Raw genomic sequence first — 27,830 nt, forward strand, 5'->3', positions numbered from 1 at the left:
CTTCCCTCTGTATCACCCCCCACACACACACCCCTCTCTGTATCCCCAACCAAACACACACACTCCTCTCTCTGTATCCCCCCACACACACACACTGCCATCTCTGTATCCCCCCCACACACACTTCCCTCTGTATCCACCCCACACACTCCCCTCTCTGTATCCCCCCCATACACTCCCCTCTCTGTATCCCCTCCACACACTCCCATCTGTGTATAGCCCCCCACACACACACTCCCCTCTCTGTATCTCGCCCCACACAGTCCCCTCTGTATCCCCCCACACGCACACACTCCCCTCTCTGTATCCCCCCCACACACACTCCCCTCTCTGTATCCCCCCACACACACTCCCCTCTCTGTATTCCCCCCACACACACTCCCCTCTCTGTATTCCCCCCACACACACTCCCCTCTCTGTATCCCCCCCCACACAATCCCTTCTCTGTATCCCTCCCACACACACGCTCCCCTCTCCGTATCCCCCCCCACACACACACACCCCCTCTGTATCCCCCCCACACACACTCCCCTCTCTGTATCCCCACACACACACTCCCCTCTGTATCTCCCCACACACACATACACTCTCCTCATTGTATCCCCCCCACACACACACTCCCCTCTCTGTATCCCCACGCACACACACTCCCCTCTCTGTATCCCCCCACACACACACTCCCCTCTCTGTATCACCCCCACACACACTCCCCTCTCTGTATCCCCCCACACACACTCCCATCTCTGTATTTTCCCCCACACACACTCCCCTCTCTGTATCCCCCCCACACAATCCCCTCTGTATTCCCACCACACACACACACTCACCTCTCTGTATCCCCCCGCACACACACACACACTCCCCTCTCTGTATCCCCCCCACACACACTCCCCTCTCTGTATCCCGCCCACACACACTCCCCTCTGTATCTCCCCACACACACATACACTCACCTCTGTATCCCCCCCACACACACACTCCCCTCTCTGTATCCCCCCCCACACACACTCCCCTCTCTGTATCCCCCCACACACACACACTCCCCTCTCTGTATTACCCCATACACACACTCCCCTCTCTGTATCCCCCCACACACACACTCCCCTCTCTGTATCCCCCCCCACACACACTCCCCTCTCTGTATCCCCCCACACACACACACTCCCCTCTCTGTATTACCCCATACACACACTCCCCTCTCTGTATCCCCCCACACACACACTCCCCTCTTTGTATCTCCCCCCACACACACTCCCCTCTCTGTATCCCCCCACACACACACTCCCCTCTCTGTATCACCCCCACACACACTCCCCTCTCTGTATCCCCCCACACACACTCCCATCTCTGTATTTTCCCCCACACACACTCCCCTCTCTGTATCCCCCCCACACAATCCCCTCTGTATTCCCACCACACACACACACTCACCTCTCTGTATCCCCCCGCACACACACACACACTCCCCTCTCTGTATCCCCCCCACACACACTCCCCTCTCTGTATCCCGCCCACACACACTCCCCTCTGTATCTCCCCACACACACATACACTCACCTCTGTATCCCCCCCACACACACACTCCCCTCTCTGTATCCCCCCCCACACACACTCCCCTCTCTGTATCCCCCCACACACACACACTCCCCTCTCTGTATTACCCCATACACACACTCCCCTCTCTGTATCCCCCCACACACACACTCCCCTCTCTGTATCCCCCCCCACACACACTCCCCTCTCTGTATCCCCCCACACACACACACTCCCCTCTCTGTATTACCCCATACACACACTCCCCTCTCTGTATCCCCCCACACACACACTCCCCTCTTTGTATCTCCCCCCACACACACTCCCCTCTCTGTATCCCCCCACACAGACACTCCCCTCTCTGTATCCCCCCCACACACACTCCCCTCTCTGTATCCCCCACACACACTACCCTCTCTGTATACACCCACACACACGCCCCTCTCTATCCCCCCACACACACACTCCCCTCTCTGTATCCCCCCCACACACACTCCCCTCTCTGTATTCCCCCCACACACACACTCACCTCTCTGTATCCCCCCCACACACACTCCCCTCTCTGTATCCCACCCACACACACACTCACCTCTCTGTATCCTCCCACACACACTCCGCTCTCTGTATCCCCCCCACACACACTCCCCTCTCTGTATCCCCCCACACACACTCCCCTCTCTGTATCACCCCCCACACACACACTCCCCTCTCTGTATCCCCCCCCACACACACACTCCCATCTGTGTATAGCCCCCCACACACACTCCTCTCTCTGTATCCCCCCACACACACACTCCCATCTGTGTATAGCCCCCCACACACACACTCCTCTCTCTGTATCCCCCCCACACACTCCCCTCTGTGTATCCCCCCACACACACGCTCCCCTCTCTGTATGCCCCACACACACTCCTCTCTCTGTAGTCCCCACACACACTCCCATCTGTGTATAGCCCCCCACACACACACACTCCCCTCTCTGTATCCCCCCCACACAATCCCCTCTGTATTCCCACCCCACACACACACTCCCCTCTCTGTATACCCCACACACACACACTCCCCTCTCTGTATCCCCCCCACACACACTCCCCTCTCTGTATCCCCCCCACACACACTCCCCTCTCTGTATCCCCCCCACACACACTCCCCTCTGTATCTCCCCACACACACATACACTCACCTCTGTATCCCCTCCACACACACACTCCCCTCTCTGTATCCCCCCCCACACACACTCCCCTCTCTGTATCCCCCCACACACACACACTCCCCTCTCTGTATTACCCCATACACACACTCCCCTCTCTGTATCCCCCCACACACACACTCCCCTCTCTGTATCCCCCCCCACACACACTCCCCTCTCTGTATCCCCCCACACACACACACTCCCCTCTCTGTATTACCCCATACACACACTCCCCTCTCTGTATCCCTCCACACACACACTCCCCTCTTTGTATCTCCCCCCACACACACTCCCCTCTCTGTATCCCCCCACACAGACACTCCCCTCTCTGTATCCCCCCCACACACACTCCCCTCTCTGTATCCCCCACACACACACTACCCTCTCTGTATACACCCACACACACGCCCCTCTCTATCCCCCCACACACACACTCCCCTCTCTGTATCCCCCCCACACACACTCCCCTCTCTGTATTCCCCCCACACACACACTCACCTCTCTGTATCCCCCCCACACACACTCCCCTCTCTGTATCCCACCCACACACACACTCACCTCTCTGTATCCTCCCACACACACTCCGCTCTCTGTATCCCCCCCACACACACTCCCCTCTCTGTATCCCCCCCACACACACTCCCCTCTCTGTATCACCCCCCACACACACACTCCCCTCTCTGTATCCCCCCCCACACACACACTCCCATCTGTGTATAGCCCCCCACACACACACTCCTCTCTCTGTATCCCCCACACACACACTCCCATCTGTGTATAGCCCCCCACACACACACTCCGCTCTCTGTATCCCCCCCACACACTCCCCTCTGTGTATCCCCCCACACACACGCTCCCCTCTCTGTATGCCCCACACACACTCCTCTCTCTGTAGTCCCCACACACACTCCCATCTGTGTATAGCCCCCCACACACACACACACTCCCCTCTCTGTATCCCCCCCACACAATCCCCTCTGTATTCCCACCCCACACACACACTCCCCTCTCTGTATACCCCACACACACACACTCCCCTCTCTGTATCCCCCCGCACACACACACACACTCCCCTCTCTGTATCCCCCCACACACACTCCCCTCTCTGTATCCCCCCCACACACACTCCCCTCTCTGTATCCCCCCCACACACACTCCCCTCTGTATCTCCCCACACACACATACACTCACCTCTGTATCCCCTCCACACACACACTCCCCTCTCTGTATCCCCCCCCACACACACTCCCCTCTCTGTATCCCCCCACACACACACACTCCCCTCTCTGTATCCCCCCCCACACACACTCCCCTCTCTGTATCCCCCCACACACACACACTCCCCTCTCTGTATTACCCCATACACACACTTCCCTCTCTGTATCCCTCCACACACACACTCCCCTCTTTGTATCTCCCCCCACACACACTCCCCTCTCTGTATCCCCCCACACAGACACTCCCCTCTCTGTATCCCCCCCACACACACTCCCCTCTCTGTATCCCCCACACACACACTACCCTCTCTGTATACACCCACACACACGCCCCTCTCTATCCCCCCACACACACACTCCCCTCTCTGTATTCCCCCCCACACACACTCCCCTCTCTGTATTCCCCCCACACACACACTCACCTCTCTGTATCCCCCCCACACACACTCCCCTCTCTGTATCCCACCCACACACACACTCACCTCTCTGTATCCTCCCACACACACTCCGCTCTCTGTATCCCCCCCACACACACTCCCCTCTCTGTATCCCCCCCACACACACTCCCCTCTCTGTATCACCCCCCACACACACACTCCCCTCTCTGTATCCCCCCCCACACACACACTCCCATCTGTGTATAGCCCCCCACACACACACTCCTCTCTCTGTATCCCCCCACACACACACTCCCATCTGTGTATAGCCCCCCACACACACACTCCTCTCTCTGTATCCCCCCCACACACTCCCCTCTGTGTATCCCCCCACACACACGCTCCCCTCTCTGTATGCCCCACACACACTCCTCTCTCTGTAGTCCCCACACACACTCCCATCTGTGTATAGCCCCCCACACACACACTCCCCTCTGTATCTCGCCCCACACACACACACACACTCCCCTCTCTGTATCCACCCCACACACACTCCCCTCTCTGTATCCCCTCCACACACACTTCCCTCTCTGTATCCCCCCCACACACACTCCCCTCTCTGTATTCCCCCCCCACACACACTACCCTCTCTGTATACCCCACACACACACTCCCCTCTCTGTATCCCCCCCCACACACACTCCCCTCTCTGTATCCCCCACACACACACTACCCTCTCTGTATCCCCCCTCACACACACTCCCCTCTCTGTATCGCCCCCCACACACACACTCCCCTCTCTGTAACCCCACACACACACACACTCCCCTCTCTGTATATACCCCCCCCACACACACACTCACCTCTCTGTATCCTCCACACACACACTACCCTCTCTGTATCCCCCCCCACACACACTCCCCTCTCTGTATTCTCCCCCACACACACTCCCCTCTCTGTATCGCCACCCCACACACTCCCCTCTGTGTATACACCCACACACACTCCCATCTCTGTATCCCCCCCACACACACACTCCCCTCTCTGTATCCCCGACACACACACTCACCTCTCTGTATCCCCCCCACACACAATCCCCTCTCTGTATCCCCCCCATACACTCCCCTCTCTGTATCCCCCCCACACACACTCCCCTCTGTATCCCCCCCACACACACTTCCCTCTCTGTATCCCCCACACACACACTCCCCTCTATCGCCCCCCACACACTCCCCTCTATATATCTCGCCCCACACACACACTCACCTCTCTGTATACACCCACACACACACACCCCTCTCTGTATCCCCTCCACACATACACTCCCCTCTGTATCCCCCCCACACACACACACACTCCCCTCTCTGTATCCCACCCACACACACACACTCCTCTCTGTATCCCCCCACACACACACTCCCCTCTCTGTATCCCCTCCACACACACAGTCCCCTCTCTGTATCCCCCCACACACACACTCCCCTCTTTGTATCTCCCCCCACACACACACTCCCCTCTCTGTAACCCCACACACACACTCCCCTCTGTATCCCCCCACACACACTCCCCTCTGTATCCCCCCCACACACAGTCCCCTCTTTGTATCCCCCCCACATACACTCCCCTCTCTGTATCACCCCCACACACACTCCCCTCTCTGTATCCCCCCACACACACTCACCTCTCTGTATCTCCCCCACACACACACACTCCCCTCTCTGTATCCCTCCACACACACACACTCCCCTCTCTGTATCCCTCCACACACACACACACTCCCCTCTCTGTATCCCCCCCCATACACACACTCCCCCTTTGTATCCCCCCCACACACACTCCCCTCTCTGTATGCCCCACACACACACCCCTCTCTGTATCCCCCCACACACACACTCCCCTGTATCTCCCCACACACACATACACTCCCCTCTCTGTATCACCCCCACACACACACACTCCCCTCTCTGTATCCCCTCCACACACACACTCCCCTCTCTGTATCCCCCCCACACACACACTCCCCTCTCTGTAACCCCACACACACTCCCCTCTCTGTAACCCCACACACACACACAGACACACTCCCCTCTATGTATCCTCACACACACACTCCCCTCTCTGTATCCCCCCCACACACACTCCCCTCTGCATCCCCCCCACACACACTCCCCTCTCTGTATCCCCCCCACACACACTCCCCTCTCTGTATCCCCCCCACACACACTCCCCTCTCTGTATCCCCCCCACACACACTCCCCTCTCTGTATCGCCCCCCACACACTCCCCTCTATATATCTCACCCCACACACACACTCACCTCTCTGTATACACCCACACACACACTCCCCTCTCTGTATCCCCCCACAAACACACTCCCCTCTCTGTAACCCCACACACACACACACTCCCCTCTCTGTATATACCCCCCCCACACACACACTCACCTCTCTGTATCCCCCACACACACACTACCCTCTCTGTATCCCCCCCCACACACACTCCCCTCTCTGTATCCCCCCCACACACACTCCCCTCTCTGTATCCCCCCCACACACACTCCCCTCTCTGTATCGCCCCCCACACACTCCCCTCTATATATCTCACCCCACACACACACTCACCTCTCTGTATACACCCACACACACTCCTCTCTCTGTATCCCCCCCACACACTCCCCTCTGTGTATCCCCCCACACACACGCTCCCCTCTCTGTATGCCCCACACACACTCCTCTCTCTGTAGTCCCCACACACACTCCCATCTGTGTATAGCCCCCCACACACACACTCCCCTCTGTATCTCGCCCCACACACACACACACACTCCCCTCTCTGTATCCACCCCACACACACTCCCCTCTCTGTATCCCCTCCACACACACTTCCCTCTCTGTATCCCCCCCACACACACTCCCCTCTCTGTATTCCCCCCCCACACACACTCACCTCTCTGTATCCCCCACACACACACTACCCTCTCTGTATCCCCCCCCACACACACTCCCCTCTCTGTATTCTCCCCCACACACACTCCCCTCTCTGTATCGCCACCCCACACACTCCCCTCTGTGTATACACCCACACACACTCCCATCTCTGTATCCCCCCCACACACACACTCCCCTCTCTGTATCCCCGACACACACACTCACCTCTCTGTATCCCCCCCACACACACTCCCCTCTCTGTATCCCCCCCATACACACACTCCCCTCTCTGTATCCCCCCACACACACACTCCCCGCTCTGTATCCCCCCCACACACACTCCCCTCTCTGTATCCCCCCCATACACACACTCCCCTCTCTGTATCCCCCCACACACACACTCCCCTCTCTGTATCCCCCCACACACTCCCCTCTCTCTCACGCACAGACCATCTCTGAGTACAGCGGACCCACCCATGTCCCCCGCGGAGTGCAAACATCTCATGGAATGGGAACTGTCTGTGCAAATCCTTTTCAATGATGTCCAGCCACTTGGGGTCTCCCGGCTGCCGGTCCAGTTCCTGGGGAGGCAGAGAGAGCAGTGGGTTCAAGAGAGGAATGAACTGGTCTCCCCCACCAACACAACGGTGATACTGGGGGGGGGGGGGGGGGAGAACAGCATTAGGTGACTGAGTGGAACCGGCTGGATCCCATTCACACGAACACCACCAGTAGAAAGGGAGGGGTGGGGAAGATATGGGGGGAGGGAGGAGGGGGAGAGGTGATTGGGTGAGGGTCAGAAGTGAGGCGTGGGTCAGGGGATGGAGAGGGGAAAAGGGGGTGTGAGAGGGGAGCAGGAGTGGAGAGAGGAGGGAAGGGGGGTAGAGGTCAGGAAGAGTGGGAGAGGGGTGAGAGTGGGGGGAGGGGGAGAGGCAGGGGAGAGTAGGGGAAAGAGGAGGGAAGGTCTATGGAGGTGCATACTACAATAACCCCCCTACCCCACTCCCTCAGTAGGAAGCTTACCTCGAACTTGCCGGGATTCTGGTCCATCAGCTGCTTGCTGCGGGACAGTTCCTGCCAGGCCCGAGCCCGAAGCGAGGAGGGAATGCCCTTCCGGCACCTCAACTTCACCTGGGGCAAAGCAGGGGAGAGAGGCCGAGGTCAGAGACAACACAGCTGAGGGTGAATGCCACACGAGAGGGAGAGGGAGAGGGAGAGGGTGCAGAGACTCGGGGTAAAAGCAGGGAGAGAGAAACATGGCCCACCCCCTTCACCAAGGCCAGGTCTGAATTTCGGATCTCCCTCATCTGACAGAGCCATGAGTGCCGAGGCATGTGATCACCCTCACCCCACCTTCAAAGGGGGGGGGGGTCAAGAATGAGCAATAAATGCTGGCAAGGATCCCACTTCCTCATAAGTTTGGGGATGGGTGAGAATTTACAGTTCCTTGATGGGAAAACAGGGATGTGTGTTAAATGCTGGCAAACCCTCCTCCATACTTTCTCAAGGCTCAGATTCCAGTAGAGAAAATGGCCCTTTGACCCATCAAGATGGTGCTAACCATCAATCCACACGTCTGCCCCCAGATTCTATTCCGCATCCACATAGGAGAGGTGGAGGGGCATCACTCCACACTTCCTTTGGGACACTGGAGGTAACCAGTGAGGTTTCTCACACACACACAGATGCATACTTAGGCACAGAAACAGTACAGGCAGTGGGGATCTGGCCTGAGGGACCTGCAGTGCCACCACGGATGTGGCCCTCACCTTGTCAAATCTTCGGGCCACCCACTTGTCCCAGCGATTCAACATTTCCAGCCACTTCATCTCCCGCATCCGGGCCACATCCACAGCGATCGCGCTTTCCCTGCAACAGACAGGCAACTGACATCAGAAATCTGACAGGACAGTGTGGAGGGAACTTCACTCTGACCCCGGGAGTGTGTGATGGGCTGGTGTGCAGGGAGTTTTACTCTGTGTCTGACCCCGGGAGTGTGTGATGGGACAGTGTGGAGGGAGCTTCACTGTGTGTCTCACCCCGGGAGTGAGTGATGGGACAGTGTGGAGGGAGCTTCACTGTGTGTCTGACCCCGGGAGTGTGTGATGGGACAGTGTGGAGGGAGCTTCACTGTGTGTCTGACCCCGGGAGTGTGTGATGGGACGATGTGGAGGGAGATTCACTCTGTGTCTGACCCCGGGGGGGTGTGATGGGACGGTGTGGAGGGAGATTCACTCTGTGTCTGACCCCGGGAGTGTGTGATGGGACAGTGTGGAGGGAGATTCACTCTGTGTCAGACCCTGTGAGTGTTTGATAGGATGGAGTGGAGGGAGATTCACTCTGTGTCTGACCCCGGGAGTGTGTGATGGGACGGTGTGGAGGGAGATTCACTCTGTGTCTGACCCCGGGAGTGTGTGATGGGACAGTGTGGAGGGAGATTCACTCTGTGTCAGACCCTGTGAGTGTTTGATGGGATGGAGTGGAGGGAGCTCTATTCTTTGACATGGGATGGCAGTAAGGCAAGCGTTAACCAAGGCTGTGACATCTCACCCGCCCTTCCTGTTTCTCAAATGAGTGTGATTTGTTTTTATGGACACATTCTGATACTGTATACTTCCCACCACCACTGCCGCCTCCCCGCCTCCTGCTGCACTCCCTCCTTCAGCCCGTCGGTTCCTGCTGCTCTGCTGGGGCTAGACGCTGCCCTCCGTGCCTCCCAAGGTCCTGGCACACAGGGAGGGCCGCAGGTTGGGTAGTGGGAAGTGGGAGAGGGAGCCGCAGAGTACTACAACACAGAAGCAGGCCCTTCGGCCCTCCTGCCGTCCTGGTTTTCTGTCCAGTACCATCTTACTACACCCAAATCATATCTGTCCACACCCCTCCAGCTCTTTCCATACTCAGTGAAGAAGTTTCCACTCAGCTTCTTAATACTTCCCCTTTCACCGTAAACCTATGATCTCTCATTCCAATCTCACCCAACCTCAGTGGAAAAAGTCTGCACCCCTCATAACTTCACTTACACTCTAAGATTTCACCTCATTATCCTCCGCTTCTGGGAATGAAGTCATAACCTACTCAACATTTCCCAGTAACCAGGCAAGTCTCGGCAACATCTCTACACTCCTGCAAACTTATTGATATCTTTCCTGAAGGCAGGTGACCAGATCACACCGCAATACTTCAAATTCAATATAACATCCCAACAGCTGCACCCCAGGTGATGGGGTGATGAGTACCAAAGGGAGTACAGGTACACGGTTCCCTGAGGGAGGGGGCACAGGTAGACGGGGAGGCGAAAAAGGTCTTTGACATGCTGGCCTTCATCAGTCACAACACCAAGTACAGGAGCTGGGAGGTTATGTTGCGGTTGTATAAGATGTTGGTGAGACCGCACTGTGTTCAGTTTTGGTCGCCCTGTCATACGAAAGATACCATTAAACTGGAAAAAGTTTAGGAGGATGTTCCTGGACCTGAGGGACTGAGTTTTGAAGACAGCTTGGGGAGGTTGCGACTTTATTCCTTTGGACAGAGACTGAGGGGTGACCTTATAGGGGTGTTTAAAATCATAAATAGAGTGAATGCACACAATGTTTCAGGTTGGAGAATCAAGAATTAGAGGGAACAGGTTTAAGGAGACAGACAATTTTCCACCCAGAGGGTGGTAAGTTTATGGGACGAGCTGCCAGAGGAAGTGGCTGAGGCAGGTACATTAACGATATTTAAAATACACTTGGACAGGTACACAGATAGAAAAAGTTTGGCAGTATAAGGGTCAAACGTGGAAACATGCTGCCCCAAATGAACAGACTTGATGACATTTGCCAGTGATAGTGATTCTGGAAAATGGAGCTGGGGATGTCGGTCAGCATGGGCTGAAGGGCCTATCGACTGGCAGGGTCCCACAGCACTGAAACAAAGCCTTTGACCCAAAGAGTCATGTCAACTAAGATGCGTATCTAAGCTAATCCAATCTGCCCACGTCTGGCCCACATCCCTCAAAGCCTTTCATATCCATGTACCTGTGCAAGGGTCTTTTAATTGTAGCCTCTTCCCCACTTCCTCAGGCAGCTCATTTCATATCCTCACCGTCTTCTGTGTGGCAAACTGCACCTTTAAACCTTTCCCCTCTCACCTTACAAGTGCCCTCTCATTTTAGGCGACCCTCCCCTGGGAGAGAGAGACCATGACCACACTCCTTATCTACACCCCTTGTGGTTTTATACACCACAGCCTTCTTCACTCCAGGGAAAACAGTCCCAGCCCTGTCCAGTCTCTCCTTATAACTCAAGCCCTCCAGTCCCAGAAATGTCCTGGTGAATGTTTCCTGACTCCTCTACACTCATGCTGACTCTCCACCATTCACAGTGTGTGCATCAAGGTCCCTCTGTTCCTCGATACTCCCCACCATTCACGATGTGCGCCCTAACTCTCATACACCAAGGTCCCTCTGTTCCTCGATACTCCCCACCATTCACGATGTGCGCCCTACTCTCATACACCAAGGTCCCTCTGTTCCTCGATACTCCCCACCATTCACGATGTGCGCCCTACTCTCATACACCAAGGTCCCTCTGTTCCTCAATACTCCCCACCATTCACGATGTGCGCCCTACTCTCATACACCAAGGTCCCTCTGTTCCTCAATACTCCCCACCATTCACGATGTGCGCCCTACTCTCATACACCGAGGTCCCTCTGTTCCTCGATACTCCCCACCATTCACGATGTGCACCCTACTCTCATACACCGAGGTCCCTCTGTTCCTCGATACTCCCCACCATTCACGATGTGCACCCTACTCTCATACACCGAGGTCCCTCTGTTCCTCGATACCCCCCACCATTCACGATGTGCACCCTACTCTCATACACCGAGGTCCCTCTGTTCCTCGATACTCCCCACCATTCACGATGTGCGCCCTACTCTCATACACCGAGGTCCCTCTGTTCCTCGATACTCCCCACCATTCACGATGTGCGCCCTACTCTCATATACCGAGGTCCCTCTGTTCCTCGATACACCCCACCATTCACGATGTGCGCCCTACTCTCATACACAGAGGTCCCTCTGTTCCTCAATACTCCCCACCATTCACGATGTGTGTCCTACCCTTGTACATCGAGGTCTCTTTGTCCCTCGATACTCCCTAGGACCGCATGGTAGTCCAGCCAAGGTCTGACCACAGCCGGAGCAATTCTCCTGGCCCTTGTATTCAATATTCCCAACAAGTGCGGAGTCAGTCCGTCTCGTGCTTCCCTGTCCCCACTGGCACCCAGCCAGTGGTGCAGCTCGGGAATGTCTCTCATTGGATTGCTTTATTCCGATAACAAAGGAGCCCATTCATGGAGCTGCTGTTAACTGGCGGTCTGGGATCTGAGCTCTAGCGAGGTGGGTAAGGCGAGGCAAGTGAGGGGAGGTTTCCACGTCCAGGTGCAGAATTGCTGTCAACAGGGCTGGGAGGTAATCCCTCCTCTCCCCATCCCCATAAACCCCACTCCTTCCCCTACGAGCCGTCCTGGGAAAAATTACCAATTCTCCATTCTATCCGTGCCTCTCATAATCTTATAAACCTCTATCAGGTCTCCGCCACTCCCGAGAACACCAGCCACTTTTCCAACCTCTCCTGGATCAGAGAGCTCCTGCTCTCTAAACCAGGCAGCATCCTGGTGAACCTCTCCTCCTTCACCCTCTCTAAATCACCCGACACACTTCCTTGTAGCCAGGCGCCCAGAACTGAATGCAATACTCCAGGTGAGGTATGGCCAGAGTCTCCCTGACTCTTGAATTCAGTGCTCTTTCGGATGAAGGCAAGTGTGTCTTACACATTCTTTACCATCCTATCAATCTGTACAGCCTCTTTCAGAGAGCTGTAGACGTGGTACCCGAGATACCTCTGTACATTAACAGTGTCATGTTCCTGCCCTTTGCCTCTGATCTCCAGAACATCCTTGACTGGAGGGGGAATCGCAGAGCCGGGGAGGGGGTTTACAGAGATAGGGGGAGCTGTAAGGACCAGAAGGGATTAGAGACAGGGAGAGATGTTGGGCCAGAGTGGTTAACAGATAGAGATAGGGAGGGTTATAGGTGAGGGAGGGGCCACTTCCTAGAGCTAATGCAGCGGAGGGCATCCAGTTAAAGTGGGGTGGGGGAGGGTAAGTTCAAAGGAGATGGGTCAGGCAGGTTCTTTTTATAACACAGAGAGCGGTGGGTGGCTGGAACATGCTACCAGGAGTGGTGGAGGCAGGTATGATAGAGGCTGTCAGACAGGCCCATGGACGTGCAGGGAATGAAGGGACGGGAGCACTGTAGGCAGAAAAAATTAGTTTAATTAGTTCAGTACAACATCATGGTCCGGAGGACCTTTCCCTGTGCTGTACTGTTCTACACAAGTATACCTCATGTGCGGAAGAGGTGGACGGGGCAGAGAGAAGAGAGATGGCAGGAGGTAGGCAGATCAGGGAAGGGTCAGGCAGGAGACAAGGTCCTCTGTAGATCACAGTACAGCTCAGGAACAGGCTCTTCAGCCACAGAGTTGTGGCTAACTAACTAAACTATCTATCTGAGAGCCTCTTAAACACCTCTATTATTTCTGCCTCTACCACCACCCCAGGCCCATTCCAGATGCCCCACAAACCTCCTTCAAATTTTCCCTCTCTCATCTTAAATGCCTACCCTCTGGCATTTGACATTTCAACCCTGTGGGAGAAATTTACTGACCGTCTACTCTGTCTGTGCCCCTCGTAATCTTATAAACCTCTGAACGGTCTCCCCTCAGCACAACTTTGTCTGGTCTCTCCCCTTGTGGCACATGCTCTCTAATCCCGGCAGCATCCTGTGAAACTTCTTCTGCACCCTTCTCAAAGCCCCCACACCCTTCCTGTAACAAGGGAACCAGTTGAATGAAATACTCCAGATGCAGCCTGACCGGAGGTTTATAAAACTGCAGTGTAACTTCCCAAGCCCTGAAGTCAGTTCCTCAATTACTGAAGACAAACATGATGCTACAGACACTAAATGCAGGAGCACCGAACACTGTATATGACCCCAACAGACTCACAGGAGAAATGTCGCCTCACCTGGAAGGACTGTTTAGGGCCCTAAATGGTAGTGAGGGAGGAGGTGTAGCACTTGTTCCGCTTACAAGGATAAGTGCCAGGAAGGAGATCAGCGGGGAAGGACAAATAGACAATGGAGCAACTCCTGCGGAAAGCAGATAGTTGGGGGGGGCGGGGGAGAGGGAAAGATGTGTTTGGTGGGATCCAGTTGATGCTATACGTCTGCTTAACCACCCTACAGGCCTGTGTGGTCTCTTTCAGGGAGCTGTGGATTTGGACCCCTAAATCCCTCTGCACATCAGCATCTGCCAACTCCTGCCTCTTCATGTGTCTGTCTAAATACTTCTCAACCACCTCTATCGGCCTCTCTCTCTCTCCACCACCACCCCAGGCACCCACCACTCTCTGTGTAAAAGAAACTTGCCCCATACACCTCCTTTGAATTTGTCTTTTACAGTTTAGAAGCGACATGAGGAACAAGTTTTCTTTTGATTTTACACAGCACAATGGGTGCCTTGAATGTGCTGCAAGAGACAGTGGTTAAGACAGGCAGCTCAAAGTACAAAGTATTATCGAAGTACATGTATGCCACCATATACAACCCTGAGAATCATTTTTCTTAATAATAAATAAATAAACAAGCAAGCAAGCAATATCAAGGACATGAGATGAAGAGTCCTTGAAAGTGAGTCCACAGGTTATGGGAACAGTTCAGTGACAGGGCAAGTGAAATTGAGTGAAGTTATCCCCTCTGGTTCAAGAGCCTGATGGCTTGAGGGGTAATAACTGTTCCTGAACTTGGTCGTGTGGCACCTGATGGAACTTAAGAGGCTTTCAGGAATGTCAAGGAAATGGAGGTTCAAGGCCTTTAATTCCACATTAGAACCTGGAACATGCACATGATGTTGTACTGAACTAATTAAACACCCATGACGTTATACTGAACTAATTAAACACCCATGAAGTTGCACTGAACTAATTAAACACCATGATGTTGTACTGAACTAATTAAACTAGTAATTAAATGCCTAACTAAACTAATTCCTTCTGCCTCTACAACATCCATGCCCCTCCATTCTCTGCATATCTATGTGTCTATCTAAGAGGCTCTTAAGACACCACCACCACCTTCCCTGACACCACAATCCGGGCAGCCACCACTCTCTGAAAAAAAACTCTCCTTTAAACTTTCCCCTTCTCTCCTTAAACATGCTCTCCGGTATTTGACCTTTCCATCCTGGGAAAATTGCTCGGCCTGTCTACCCTCTCTATGCCTCCATTAATTTTATAAATTCCCTTCAGCTTCCGTTGCTCGAGAGAGAACATCTTGAAGCAGGGGTTCCCAACCTGGGGTCCATGGACTCCTCAGTTAACGTAGGGGTCCATGGCATAAAAAAGGCCGGGAACTCCTGGTTTGAAGAGACATGTTTTAGCATACAGAGGGCAGTGGAGGTATGTGAACGAGCTGCTAGAGGAAATAGGAGTGGGTAGCTACATTTAAAAGACACTTGGACAGGTACACAGATACTTCAAAGTACACTTATTATCAAAGTATGTATAACCATATAACAATTACAGCACGGAAACAGGCCATCTCGGCCCTTCTGGTCCGTGCCAAACATTATACATTATACAACCAGTATACATTATACCACCTTGAGATTCGTCTCTTAGCAGGCAGTCACAGAACAAGAAACCCAAAAAAAACTCAAAAAAAGACCGACAAACACCTAATGTGCAGAAGAAAAAAAAAGCAAATCATGGCAATCAATAAATGCAAACAAATAGCATTCTGAACTGAAGTCCACTAAGAGAGAGTTGTCCATAGGTTCTTAGTTCAGCGCAGAGCCAGGTAAATGACACGGAGCAACGAGCTGAACCGGCCCAACCCTCGCCTCAGACCCTGAAACCCTTACTTTTTCAATCTGGTCCAGCACCTAGGTCATTGCCCAAACATCAGGTTCAGTCACTTCAATACACTCTGAGGCCTGGACTTCACCGCCCCAAATCAGCCTGTATCCGACCTTTCCAATTCAGCACGGCGCTTAAATTGACCGAACCTCAGGTCTTCCTCACTCTCAGTGACCAGCCCACTGTTTTGCCTCACATTGAATTGCCTCCAAGTCCAAAGGAAAGTTACAGACAATTGCTTGTGGTGATCATTTGCCAGAAAAGAGTGACTAACAAAGTATTTTGTTGTTTTCCTTGTTTCGTTGGCCACCAGCCAGAAGTCGCTGAGATTCACCAGCGCTGTCTTAAACTGGTCTGTTTGGAGGGACAAAAACAGGGGAATGGGACAAGTGGAGGTGATATGGATGAGTTGGGCTAGGGAGACTGTTTCCATGCTGGATGACTCTGGAGCTCAGAGCACCTTGTCCCTGGACTTATTTCGCCAAGCTACCATTTGCACCTCTAACCTTACGCTCACCATCTAGCAAGACACCCAAAGTTCAAAATTCAAAGTAAATTTATAATCTATAAGTACATACAGTTGCAAGAAAAAGTTTGTAAACCCTTTGCAATTACCTGTTTTTTTTGCATTAATTACTCATAAAACGAGGTTTGATCTTCATCTTAGTCACAATAATAGACAAAAACGATCTGCCTAAACTACTAACACAAACAATTGTACTTCTGATCAATACTGACTACGGTACACTATTTAAACAATCACAGTCTAGGTTCAAAAAAATATGCGAATCTCTGCGATAATTCCTTCTAAAATAGCTATTTGGAGCTAGGTGTTCCAATCATTGAGATGAGATTGAAGGTGTGGGTTGTAGAGGTGCCCTGCCCTACAAAAATAAAGACACATAAAGTCAGGTTACTGACAGAGCCTGCTCTTCTCAAGAAAGATTTGCTTATGTGCACCATGCCTCAACTTAAACAACATTCAGAGGAACTTAGGAGAATTGTAGAGATGCATGAAGCTGGAAAAGGCTACAAAAGCATTTCTAAAGACTTGAGTGTTCACCAGTCCACAGTAAGAGAAATTGTCTCCAAATGGAGGAAACTTTGTACTATTGCTAGTCTCCCCAGGAGTGGGTGTCCTGCAAAGATCACACCAAGAGCACAACATGCAATGCTGAAGGAGGTGAAAAAGAACCCAAGGGTAACAGCAAAAGGCCTGCAGAAATCTCTAGAATTTGCTACGGTCTCTATTCACGTGTCCACAATAAGAAAAACACTGAACAAGAATGGTGTTCATGGAGGGACACCACAGAGGAAACCACTGCTCTCCAAATAAAAATATTTCTGCATGTCTCAAGTTTGCAAAAGACAACCTGGATGTTCAACAACACCTCAGGGACAATGTTCAATGGATAGATAAGACAAAAGTTAAGCTTTTTGCCAAAAATGCACATCATTATGTTTAAAGGGAAAAGGGCACTGCACACCAACACCAAAACCTCATCCCAACTGTGAAGCATGCTGGAAGAAGCATCATAGTTTGGGGCTGCTTTGCTGTCTCAGGGCCTGGACAGCTTGCATTCATTGAGGGAACAATGAATTCAAAATTGTATCACGACATTTTACAGGAAAATGTCAGGGTAGCAGTCCGTCAGCTGAAGCTTAATAGAAGTTGGATGATGCAACAAGACAATGATCTGAAATACAAGCATAAATCAACGACAGAATGGTTTAAAAAGAAGAAAATTTGTATGTTAGGATGGCCAAGTCAGAGTCCAGATGTTAACCCAATTGAGATGCTGTGGCATGGCCTGAAGAGGGCTGTTCACAAAGGTATCCCAGAGATACTGATGAACTGGAACGGTTTTGTATGGAGGAATGGTCTTAAATTCCTCCTCGCTGTTGTGCAAGTCTGATCAGCAGTTACAGGAAACGTTTGGTGGAGTTATTGCTGCTAAAGGAGGTTCTACCAGTTATTAAATACAAGGGTTCACATACTTTTTCGGCCTGAATTGTGTTTGATTGAACAATGTGTTCAGTAAAGCAATGAAAAGTACAATTGTTTGCGTGAGTTATTAGTTTAGGTAGATTGTGTTTGTCTATTATTGCGACTTAGATGAAGATGAGACCATATTTTATGCAATTAAAACCAGCTAATTGCAAAGGGTTCACAAACTTTTTCTGTAACTGTATATGTCACCATATACAACCCTGAGGTTCACTTTCTTGTGGACAAATGTCCTGGATGGTGGAGTCCCTGATGATGGATGCTGCTTCCTTGCGACAGCACTCTGTGGGCAGGGCCTTACCCACGATGACTGGGTCATATCCACTTCCTTCTGTAGGATTTTGCGTTCGGCACCAGTAAAGCCCAGCAACTACTTATCAGTGGCACACCAAACAAAGAATTCAACTAAATATTTCATTAATAATAATTTTTCTAGTAATATTTATGGTAAATGAACACCACAAGTAAGGGAGAGGCTGAGTCGAGGGTCGAACCGAGCAGGTGCAAGGCAAAGTCCAGATGAGGAGAGGCAAGGCGAGGCGCAAGGCCCATCCTCCTAAACCAAGGCCTGATCGATCCAAGTGCTGTGCTGATTTGGAAAGGTCAGGTATGGGACAAATCGTGGCAGCTGGGTCCAGGCCCAGAGCCTATGGAAGTGATAGAGCCCGGGTCCTAGACAAAAAACCAGCTGATGTTTGGACAATTTAAACACCAGGGTGTCAGAACCAGAGGCAAGTTCAGGCTGGTTCTCTTCGTTGCTCTGTGTTGTTTATTCCGCTCTGCACTGAACTGAGGCTGAGGCCCTGGCCTGCTCTGGGCTTTGTGTCTATGGATCCACTTTTGTTCTGAATGTGATTTGCTTAATTTGTTGTTTGTAAGATGTGTTTTTTTTTTCCTCTCTGCACAGTGGGTGTTTGACGATTTTTTTAATGGGTTCTTTTGTTTAGTGGCTGCCTGTAAGGAGATGAATCTCAAGGTTGTATAATGTATATAGTTTGATAATAAATGTACTTTAAACTTTGATACAACCAGTCAATATACTCTCTATCACAAATCTATAGAAGTTTGTCAAAGTTCGCAAACTTCGAAGGAAGTAGAGGCACTACCATGTTTTCTTCGTAACCACACACATGCTGGGCCCAGGTCAAAGGTCTCTTGACCTGTCCTATGTCTTGATCCATCATCCTCTTTCTAATCTGTTGCCTTTCCAGTAATAAACTGCCTTCCTCACCCCGACTGCATTTCCAGCCTCTTTACTTCCTTAGGAGGTTGAGCAGGTGCTTCTACACAGCTATACTGCTGGCAGTGTCCTGACTGGATGTATCATGGTCTGGCACGGCAGTTCAAATGAGCAGAGAGCAGTGGACTCTGCCCAATCCATCACAGACATGTCCCTCCCTACCTTCGTAGTACCTACTTCCTGAGGTGTCACCTCAGGAAGGCAATGTCCATCAAAGATCCCCACATCCAGGCCATGTCATCTTCTCACAGCTCCCACTGGGCAGGAGGTAGAGCGACTGAAGTCCCACACCACCAGGTTCAGGAACAGTGATTTCCCTCCAACCATTCAGTTTTTGAACCAACTGCACAATCTTAATCACTATCTCAGGACAGCAACACTGTGATAACTGTGCACCACAATGGACATAGCTTATGGTTTAATTGTGTACTTTCATGTAAAAACTGTGTTTAATTTACATTTTGTTGATGTTTCTTCTTGTGAACATTGAGTATCTGACACTTGGGTAAGTATAGGGTGATACATTTTGGTAGTAGAATGTAGCACAGCGAATGGCAAAGTGTTGAAAACAGAGGGACCTGGGAATAAAAGTGCACAGTTCGCTGAAAGGGGCCACTCGAGTAGGCAAGGTGGGGAAGAAGGTGTTAGCATGCTGGCCTTCACCAGTCAGGGCACCGAGTCTAGGAGTAAGGGCAGTACACTGCAGTTACACAACTCGTTGCTGAGGCAGGACTTGGAGTACTGTGCGCAGTTTTGGTCACTCTGTTTACGAAAGGCACTGGAGAGGGTGCAGAAGAGATTCATGAGGATGCTGCTTGGAATAGAGGGCCTGAGTTATAGGGAGAGGTTGGGATCTTTATTCCCTGGAGCACAGAAGATTGAGGGGTGACCTCATAGAAGTTCATAAAATCATGAGGATAAGGTGGAGAGTCATAGTTTTTTCTCCAGGGTTGGGGAGTCCAAAAGGTAAGAGGGGGAAGATTTAAGAGAGGCCAGAGAGGCACAATAGTGTAGTGGTTAGCACAACTTTACAATACCAGCGACCCAGGTTCAATTCCTGCTGCTGTGACCCCGTGACCACCTGTGTTTCTTTCGGGTTCAAAGTTCAAAGGAAATTTTTTATCTAAGTATGTATGAGTCAGCACGTACAACCTTGAAATTAATTTTCTTGCAGTCATAGTCAATAAATCCATAATAGAATAATAACCATAATAGAATCAATGAAAGACCACACCAACTTGGGCATTCAACCAGTGGGCAAAAGACCACAAACTGCACAAGTACAAAACAGAGAAAATCGGCAATAAATATCAAGAACATGAGATGAAGAGTCCTTGAAAGTGAGTCTACAGGTTGTGGAAACATTTCAGTGACAGGCCAAGTGAGGTTGAGTGAAGTTATCCCCTCCAGTTTCCTCCCACTGTGCAAAGACCTACCAGTTAGTAGGTTAATTGGTCATTGTAAATTGTCCCATGATTAGGCTAGGTTAAAACAAGGGTTGCTGGGCAGCTTGGCTCAGAGGGCCAGAAGGGCCTATTTTACGCTGTATCTCAGTAATTAAGTAAGGCAACTGCTTCACACAAAGGATAGAGAGTAGCTGTAATGAGCTGCCAGAGGAAGTGGTCATGGTGGGTATTTAATAGGCGTTTGGATCGGTACATGGAGGGAGGGGTTTGGATAGTTATGGGTTGAACGCGGGTTACTGAGACTGGCAGAGAGGATGCCATGCTACGCATGGATCAGTTGGGCTGAAGGCTTTGGTATTGGTTTATTATGGTCACATGTACCAAGATACAGTGGAAAGGTTGTCTTATATACTGTTCATTCAAATCAGATCATCACACAGTGCACTGAGCTAGAACAATAACAGTGTAAAATAACGTGTAAAAGCTTCTGAAAAAAGTGCAGTGTAGGAAAACAATAAAGTGCAAGTTCACAACAAGGTAGATTGTGAGGCTAAGAGTTTAACTGATCATATAAAGGAGTCTGATAACAGTGGGATAAAAGTGTCCTTGTGCACGGTGGGAAGCAGAGGTGCTGGTGAATGTTCTTGGCTGTGATTGTCTCCGTGGTTGGACCTACCGGTGATGCTCACACCTGCGAATGTGATGCTGAACTTTGTTTCTGTGCTGCATTACTCTGTAGCCCACGTCACTTAATCTCGCAGCCCCCATCAGGCAGGAGGTACAGAAGCCTGAAATCCACTGCACCACGTTCAGGAACAGCTACTTCCCTTCAGCCATTGTACCAACAGGCACAATCCTAATCAGTGCCTCACTGTAACCACTCTGCACCACAATGGAGTTTGTCTGGACCTAATTGTGTGCTTTTTTTTGGTATTGTAAAAATTGTGTATAATCTGTTTAGAGCACAGAACAGTACAGGCCCTTGGGCCCGCTTTGTAATGCCAAAATATATAACTCTACTCAATGAGCAATCTAACATTTCAGTCCTACACAGTCCACAACCCTCCATTTTTCTGACATCCATTTGCCCAAGTCTCTTATATTTCAAATGTATCTGCCTCTACAACTACCCCTGGCAGGGTGTTCCATGCACCCACCACTCTATGTGTAAATCGTACCTCTGATGTCCGATCAACTTAAAATTATGCCCCTCTAATTAGCCATTTCCGCCCTAGGGAAATGTCTCCGGCTGTCCACTCTTTCTATGCCTCCTGTACACCTCTAATGTAACCTCTTCACCTCAGAGAGAAAAGCCCTAGCTCGCTCAACTTCTCCTCGTAAGATACAGAGTGATGGGACATTAGACAAAGGGCCTGTTCCAATACAGTACTGTACTGTTCTGTGCTCTGAGACAACACTGGGTGGTTTGGAGATTAAAGTTTGTGAATGTTGACTATCTGATGCCATGCTGCTACAAGTGCAACAATTAACAGAGCCTTTGCATTTGCATCTCTGATATAGTTCAACTTGTCTGAACCACACCAAGAACTCTGAACTGGGGAGCGTGCAGAGGGAGAGAAAAGGAGTGGGGGAGGAGGTGAGAGGGTGGAGGGAGAGGGATGGAGGCTTGGGAGAGGAGGCGGTGGATGGGAGGGGTGGAGGCAGATGGGGAGGGGAGTTGGATGGGAACGGGGAGGGGTGAGGAGTGGAGGGGCTAGGGAGGGGGAGGGGAGAGGGGAAGTAGTGAGGAATATGGGGAGGGGTGTGGGGGAAGGAGGGGAGGGGTGAGAAGCTGTGTGACATGCTTGCTTTCATTAATCGAAATACTGAGTTGAAGAGTCAGGAAGTTATATTGCAACTTTACAAAACACTCCCTACCTAATCTCCCTGTCGCAATACCAACCTCGAGCTCAACGTCAGCAAGACCAAGCAACTGATTGTGGACTTCAGAAGGGGAAGTCATGAGAAGACACACCAGCCCTCACTGAAGGGTCAGCGATGGAAAGGGTGAGCAGCTTCAGGTTGCTGGGCATCAGCATCTGGGATTTATCCTGGACCCAGCGTATTGTGAAATCACAAAGGCAAACCGTGGGCTGCATTTCCAGGAGTTTGTGGAGATTTGGTACATCACCAAAGACTTTTGTAAATCTCGACAGATGTACAGTAGAGACCATTCTGACTGGTTGCGTCACTGTTTGGTGTGGAGGATCACAAGGGGATGTACAGTAGAGACCATTCTGACTGGTTACATCACTGTTTGGTGTGGAGGATCACAAGGGGCTGAAGAGGGACGGAGGCTCTGCCAGCTCCATCACAGACACAACCCTCCCCACCATCGGGAACATTAATAAGAGGCTGTGCCTCAAGAAGGTGCATCAATCACTGAGGACCCTCACATCCAGGACATGCCCCCTTCTCATTGCTACCATCAGGGTTTTCCTCTTTGGTACTATTTAATATAACTTACAGTAATTTTTTAAAAATTCACTGTAGGTCAGTGACAGTACACTTGATTTCAATTCGCCTTCCCATCTTTCTTACCCTCCCCCACCCTTCCTCTTTTTGCCCCCCCCACCCTTCCCTCTTCCCCACCTTCTGTTAATAAACTACCTTGGCGAAAGAGAAGATCAGTTGAATTCTAAACCACTACACCCCCACCCCCATTTCACACACTTCTGCTGGTCTCCCTCTAGGGAGGGACAAAATACTGGCGAGACCCCCTGCACCCCCCCGCCTCAGTGAGTGCCCTTCCTGAGGGAGGCCACGCCACAAGCCCGCTTGTCAGCAGTGCGAGGGCCTGCAGCTGCATGTCGGTTTCCTGCAGTTGCACAGTGTGGTTTGGTCTGTGCCGCTGGTCGGCAGGAGGCGAGACAGGGAAGGAGGAGGAGGGGGTTGGGGGAGCGAGGAGAGAGCTCTCAAGCCGGAAATGCGGGCCAGCAACCCGCAGGGAGCCCAAAAAACACCTGCCTCTCCGAGCTCCCCAACGCATCGGAAGCCACAGATAGTAGTGAAGTACAATACACCACAGGCCTATGTCCATCAGAGGTTCCCACTACCCAGGCCACACCACCTTCTCAGTGTACTGTGAGCCTGAAGCCCAACATCTCCAGGTTCAGGGACAGCAACTTTCCTTCAAGCATTCAGTTCTTCAGCCAATCCTCATCACTCAGTACACACTGACCACTTAGCTCCACCACAGCACTTTATCTGTCTGTGTTCTTCTTTGTAAAGAACCGATATACTTTATGTTTTCTAGTCAATGTTGCCGAATTGGAAAGGTCAGGTACGGGCCAAATCCAGGCAGCGGGCAGTGGGGCCCAGGCCAGAGTCCATATCGATACAGTAGGGCCTGGGTCCAAGAGCAAGGGGGAACCCAAGGTTTGGACAAGTTAGGCGCCGGGCCAGACTGTAAAGGTTAGGGTGTCGGGGCGGAGGCGAGGGACGGGCTGGTTAAGCTCGCTGCTCTGCAAGGTTTACGCTGAACTGAGGCTGGGGCCTGCAACTAAAGGGCTCCTGCATCATCTACTGTGACGACTGGCTTCGTGACTGCGGACTCACTTTTGTGAACTTCAGTTCTGAATGCTACTTGCTAACTTTTATTGTTTGCACGACTTTGTTCTTTTTCTGCACAATAGGTGTTTGTCAGCCTCCTTTTTAATGGGTTATGTGGTTTCTGGGTTTTGTGGTGGCCAGTGTAGAGATGAGTCTCAAGGCTGGATACAGTCTACATGCTATGAACATGCCTTCTGGTATTAGACATTTCAACCCTGGTGTAAAAAGATACCGCTCTCTACTCTATCCATGCCTCTCATAATCTTAGAAACCTCTGTCAAGTCTCCCCTCAACCGTCACCACTAACAACATACGCTCTCTAATCCAGCAGCACCCTGCTGTGAATGTCTCCTGCAACCTCTCCAAAGCCCCTCGCACCTTTCGTGGAAGCAGAACTGAATGCAATACTCCAGATATTAGAGTATTATAGGACAGGCTGCAAGGCCAGTGACATCGACGTGGTCAGGTGTTAGGCCTACAGACCAGGAATTGTCACTGTATTCTAGGATCAGAGTTCCGTGAGGGCAAATGGAACAAGGGTCAATAACTTCCTAGGAATGCAAATTGTGAGATCGGGTTTGGAGCCCAGTGTTCAGTGTCCTGTCGCCGGAGCTCATCATCAGTGAGTCACAGGACCATGGATGATCAGCCATTATCACAGTGACTGGCGGTGCTGGCTCAAAGGGCCGAATGGCCTACTCCTGCACCTATTGTCTGTCACTTGGAAGTCAAAGCCTGAATCTGCATGTATGGTGGGGAAGTCAAAGTCACAATATTTGCGGTGGGTGGGGGAGGGGGGGGAGGAGAGAGAGAGAGAGAGAGAGAGAGAGAGAGAGAGAGAGTGTGTGTGTGTGTGTGTGTGTGTGTGTGTGTGTGTGTGTGTGTGTGTGTGTGTGTTAGGGATTGTTTTGCCGTTGTTGGTTTGTTGTTCGGTCTGCCCTGTTTCGTTGAGTTCTATGTTGTTCTGCTGAACATTGTGAGCAAGACATGCTGGCACTGGAATGTGTGGTAACATTTGCAGGCTACCCACAGCACATCATTGGGTGTGTTGATTGTTAATGCAAATGATACATTTCAATGTACCATCAAATCTGCTCTGCCATTCCATTGTGGCTGACTCATTTTCACTCTCAACCCCATTCTCCTGCCTTCTCCCTTTGAAGCTCTGATTAGCCAAGAACCTATTAACCTCTGCTTTAAATATACTCAGTAACCTGGTCTCCACAGCTGTTCCTGGCTGATTCACCACACTCTGGCTAAAGAAATTCCTCCTCATCTCCGTTCTAAAGAGACATCCTTCTATTCATAGGCTCAGTTACACAACATTCACAAGAAAAACACCAACTGAACACAAATTAAAACAGTTTTTACAAGGGGGAACACAATTAGACAGAGAAAGATTGTCTATTGTGATGCAAAGTAGTCACAGTGTTGCTGTACTGAGTGATTAGGATTGTGCTTTGTGGTTGAAGGGAAGCTGCTGTTCCTGAACCTGGTAGCATGGGACTTCAGGCTTCAGTACCTCCTGCTCGATGGGAGCCTCATGGTGGTCACCCCACAGGAGAGGGTGGAGGATTTGGAGAGGATACAGATGAGGTTCACCTGGACTCGAGGCATGAGCTACAAGGAGAGGTCAGACAAAGTTGGGTTGTTTTCTCTGTAATGATAGAGACCAGTTCAAGGCTGACAATATTATGACAGGCACAGATAGAGTAGACAGCTGGCACCTTTCCCCCAGGGTCGAAATGTCTAATAGCAGAGGTCAGAAGTTTCAGGTGAGAGGGAATGTGTGAGGCATGGTTTTTTTTAAGAGAGCAGTGTGCCTGGAATGTGCTGGTGGATGCAGGTAGAGGCGTTTAAACAGGTACATGAATGAGCTGGAAAGGATATGGATCACATACAGGGGCAAGGCATTAGACCTTAAAATAGAGGAGAATTAGACCATTTAGCCCATCAACCTGTTCCCTCATTCAATCACAACGCATTCTCCTTCCTTAAACACTCCCGCACCAATCAAAAACCTATCAATCCGGTGGCTGGTGGTGCAACGACATTGGCGCCGGACCCAGGAATGGAGGTTCCTGGGTTCGAAACCAGTCCGGTGCACTCCCGAGTACGCTTTCCATCCGTGCCGGGTTGAGTGTCGAGATCGCAACTCGACCTCGTAAAATAAAGGGAAAAGTACTGCGAGGGTGTCTGTGTGGGGAGTGGCGCACCACACAGTCTCTCCCTCGCTCCGCACCTTGTAAAAGCCATCATCACAGACGCACAGACACATATACGCAGACGCACACATACAGACTCGCATGCACACACCAAAAAAACACCTATCAATCTCTGCCTTAAACATACACACTGACTTGGCTCCCCACCTCCCTCTGTGGCAATAAATTCCACAGCTTCACCACCCTCTGGCTGAAGAAATTATTCATGTCTGTTCTAAAGAGACATCCCTTTATTTTGAGTCTGTGTCCCTGGAATCCAGACTCTTCCCATTATGGAGACATCCTCTGCATGTCCATTCTAGCTAGACCTTTCAGTATCTGCGAGGTGTCGGTGAACTCCCCTGCGTCACCTTTCTGAATTCTATCGTACACAGGCCCGCAGACATCAAATGGTCCTTGCAGGTTAAACCTGGGATTATTGTTGGAATTTTTTGTAAGGTTAAGGAGGTTCAGCTTGTCAGTGAACACTCAAACGTGCATTAAGCCCTTTCATTCTCATGGTTCCTGTGAACCTGCTCTGGACCCTCTCCAATCCCAGCATATCCTTCCTTAGATACGGGGCCTAAAGCTGCTCAGAATACTCCAAGTGTGGTCTAACCAACGCCTTATAACGTCTCAGCAGGACCTCCTTGATTTTATATTGTATATGGCCCACAGATGGGATTAGTTGCACTGGGATCCATTTCCTGTGCTCTACCGGAGAACATAGAGCATTGGAATGGGCTCATTGGCCTTTGATGTGCCAGACTAGGTAATTAAATGCCTAACTAAATTAATTCCTTCTGCCTACACAATGTCTATATCCCTGTGCCTATCTGAGTCTCTTAAACCGCTCTATTGTATCTGCACCCACCACCCCTGGCAGTGTGTTCCAGACATGCACCACTCTGTGTAAGACAGCTTGTCCTGTACATCTCCTCTGAACTTACCTCCACTCACCTTAAATACTTGTCCTCTGGTTTTAGACATTTTGGGGGAAAGATACCAGCTGTCTACTCTCATAATCTTGTAAACTCCCCTCACCCTCTGCTGCTCCGGAGAAAACAACACGTTTGTTCGAGCTCTCCTTGTAGCTCATGCCCTCTAATCCAGGCAGCATTCTAGTGGATCTCTGCAAAGCAACAACCCCCCCCCCCGCCCGCACACCCAACCAGAACTGAATGCAACACTCCAGATGCGGCTTGTCT

At 51.1% G+C, this 27,830-nt stretch overlaps 1 protein-coding gene across 1 annotated transcript in view; it reads right to left on the minus strand.

Moving 5' to 3' along the window:
* Window positions 1-27,830, minus strand: part of LOC140204999 (TBC1 domain family member 10B-like) — a 55,974-nt gene that overhangs the window by 25,668 nt on the left and 2,476 nt on the right. The window contains exons 2-4 of the mRNA XM_072272046.1: window positions 9,016-9,115; window positions 8,270-8,377; window positions 7,721-7,827 (exon numbers count right to left, since the gene is read on the minus strand). Of these exons, the coding sequence (XP_072128147.1) occupies window positions 7,721-7,827; window positions 8,270-8,377; window positions 9,016-9,115 (315 nt within the window). The remainder of the gene's footprint in view (window positions 1-7,720; window positions 7,828-8,269; window positions 8,378-9,015; window positions 9,116-27,830) is intronic.

This window comes from Mobula birostris, chromosome 11 (assembly GCF_030028105.1).
Source record: "Mobula birostris isolate sMobBir1 chromosome 11, sMobBir1.hap1, whole genome shotgun sequence".
Classification (NCBI taxonomy): Eukaryota; Metazoa; Chordata; class Chondrichthyes; order Myliobatiformes; family Myliobatidae; genus Mobula; species Mobula birostris.